Here is a 2,951-nt window from a genome sequence, read left to right on the forward strand (position 1 = left end):
GTTTTTCAAGTACAGTAATGACAATAGGCTGTAGAGCAATATCATCAGTCTGTTACAGGATGGGGATGGTCAACTCACAAACAGGTACAGAGACAAGGCAGGGTGTTTAACACTTTCTTTGCCTCCGTCTTCAACTCGGATGATGGACCAAAGAGGTCTTAGTGTCCTCAGCTGGAGGACCATGACTGTGAGAATAATCAACTCCCAGTCAACCCTGAAATTGGGGAGGATCTGCTGCTCCAGCTGGATCACTACAAATCTGTGTGGCCTGATGGGATTCATCCCAGAATCCTCAAAGAGCTGGCTGATGTCATCACACAACATCTCTTGATGGTTTTAAGATGTCTTGGGAATCCAGAGAGGTCCCAGCTGACTGGGAGGTGTTGAACATTGTCGCAATTTTCAAGAAGGGCAGGATGGAGGACCCCAGAAACTACAGACTCATCAGTCTCACTTCAGTGCCTGATAAAGTTATGGAGAAGATTACTGTGAGAGGTATTGAAAAACATCTGAAAGACAACACAGTCACTGGTCACAGCCAGCACAACTTCATGAGAGGAAAGTCCTGCCTACCCAACCTGATTTCCTTTTATGACAAGGTAACCCACCTAGTTGATCAAGGGAAGCCAGCTGATGTGATCCTTTTGGATTTCAGGAAAGCTTTCAATCCTGTATCTCACAGGATCCTTCTGGAGAAAATGTCCAGAATAGACAGAGGATAAACGCATCATGCAGTCAGTGAACAACTGGCTCCTGGGTGGAGCACAGAGTGTAATAATGAATGCAGCAACATCAGACTGCTGACCTGTCCCTAGTGGGGTTCCACAGGACTCCATCTTGGGCCCTGTGCTCTTCAACATCTTCAGAAATGATTTGGATGCAGAACTGGAAGGGATACTAAGCAAGTTTGCAGATGATACAAAACTGGGAGAAGCTGTTGACTCCTTTGAAGGCACGGAGACCCTGCAGAGAGACCTTGACAAATCAGAGGACTGGGCAATCACCAGCCATGTGAAGTTCATCAAGGAGAAGTGCCAGATTCTGCACCTGGGATGGGGCAACCCCAGATGTTCGTGCAAACTGGGGAATGAGATGCTGGACAGCAGTTCCATGGAAAGGGACCTGGGTGTCCTGTTTGACAGCAAGTTGAATCTGAGTCAGCAGTGCCCTGGCAGCCAGGAGGGTCAACCATATCCTGGGGGGCATCAGGCAAAGCATCGCCAGCCGGTCGAGGGAGGGGATTGTCCCGCTCTGCTCTGCACTGGGGAGGCCTCACCTTGAATGTTGTGTGCAGTTTTGGGCACTACAATGTAAGAAAGATATTAAGCTATTAGAAAGCATCCAAAGGAGGGCAACAAAGATGATGAAGAAGCCATATGAGGAGTGGCTGAGGTCACTTGGTCTGTTCAGCCTGGGGAAGAGAAGACTGAGGGGAGACCTCATTGCAGTTAGATCTTCCTTGTGAGGTGAAGAGGAGGGGCAGGCACCGATCTCTTCTCTGTGGTGACCAGTGACAGGACCTGAGGGAATGGTCTGAAGTTGTGTCAGGGGAGGTGTAGGTTGGATATTAGAAAAAAAACTCTTCACCCAGAGGATGGCAGGGAAATGGAACAGGCTCGCCAAGGAAGTGGTTACAGCACCAAATCTGACAGAATTCAAGAGGTGTTTGGATGATACTCTCAAGCACATGGTGTGACTTATGGTGATGGTCCTGTGCAGGACCTCAGAGTTGGACTCGATGATCCTTCTGAGTCCCTTCCAACTCAGCATATTCTGTGATTCTGTGATTTAAATAAATACCTGGATTTTATATGTTATCATTTCATCAGTTCTGCAATATTCTTGACAGCAGAAAAAACCCGCTAACAAAAAATTTTCATTTACTTTCCAGTCCTTGATTCATAAGAAGAAACAGAGCTCTAAGTTCTATACATTCTTTTATCACTTGCCACTACATCAAGTTTAAATTCTGAAAGCAATGTTTTTCTCCCTATATCATCTTCTTCTGAAAGGAACTCTGATGTTTTTGCTGAAATGATCTGGAATTCTGTCAAAGGCTTCAGGATTAGCATATTTCAGTCTAGCAGTGAATTTCCAGACAAAAAAGAAACAAATATAGACACTATCATGAGAAAGTTGTTTATAAATCCAGATACAAAATCTATGACAGCTAGTGTAGCAGTCTTTAAATGAAGACTATTAGTATAAATATCAAATGCGGTACTTTTGCATGTATCAAAATTTAAACAGGACAGTGTAAGTAGCATATTGAGACAGGTATTTTCTGTGTTTTTCTCTGTCAGTGTTTGCAGATGGAATATTTCTAGCTGACCATTTAAAGGCTAAGATTAGTGAGAGAGGATGCATTTTAAGATGTTTGAGATAGAATGCCCAATTGTTCCATAGATACTTTTATCTTTTCCTATAAACTGTTTTTATCTCTTTGTATTTTGCCTGCTTAAGCACAAAATAGTTCACCAACTCCAGTTTGGATTAATAATGAAATTCTACATTGTCTAAAGCTAACAATATATTTTATTACAGCTTGCAACAGAAGCTCGTATTTCATCTTCTTTGAATAAGTCTCAGAATTGCAAAATAGAATCTCAAACACACAAATGCCTATTTAAAATATGTGTTTATATACCTACATACATGCATATATATACACACATTTATAATTTTCTGTAGAAATGTACATGAGCAACTAGACCAATATATGTAATAGTTATTAAAAAAAATAAATAAAAGTGACTTCAGTGTATCTTGTGAGCTTCTTCTTAAAAACTAGAATGGTTGGGAGGTATTCAGATGAGTTATCATTTAAGCAACTAAAAAAAGAAAATATAATATACATTCAAAAAATTAATTCAAAACATGATGGATTCCATTGTTTTTGAAGAACAGAGAGGAGTTCTATCATCTCCCTTTGTTAAAAAAATGAACCAAGA

At 41.3% G+C, this 2,951-nt stretch overlaps 1 protein-coding gene across 1 annotated transcript in view; it reads left to right on the forward strand.

Moving 5' to 3' along the window:
- The first annotated feature begins 416 nt into the window (after positions 1-416).
- Positions 417-2,951, forward strand: part of LOC114071582 (melatonin receptor type 1A) — a 4,584-nt gene continuing 2,049 nt past the window's right edge. Inside the window, exon 1 of the mRNA XM_027909426.1 lies at positions 417-495. Coding sequence (XP_027765227.1) covers positions 417-495 — 79 coding nt within the window. The remainder of the gene's footprint in view (positions 496-2,951) is intronic.

This window comes from Empidonax traillii, unplaced genomic scaffold (assembly GCF_003031625.1).
Source record: "Empidonax traillii isolate 1590-97213 ecotype Southwest subspecies unplaced genomic scaffold, ASM303162v1 scaffold2120:size56484, whole genome shotgun sequence".
In the NCBI taxonomy this organism is placed as follows: Eukaryota; Metazoa; Chordata; class Aves; order Passeriformes; family Tyrannidae; genus Empidonax; species Empidonax traillii.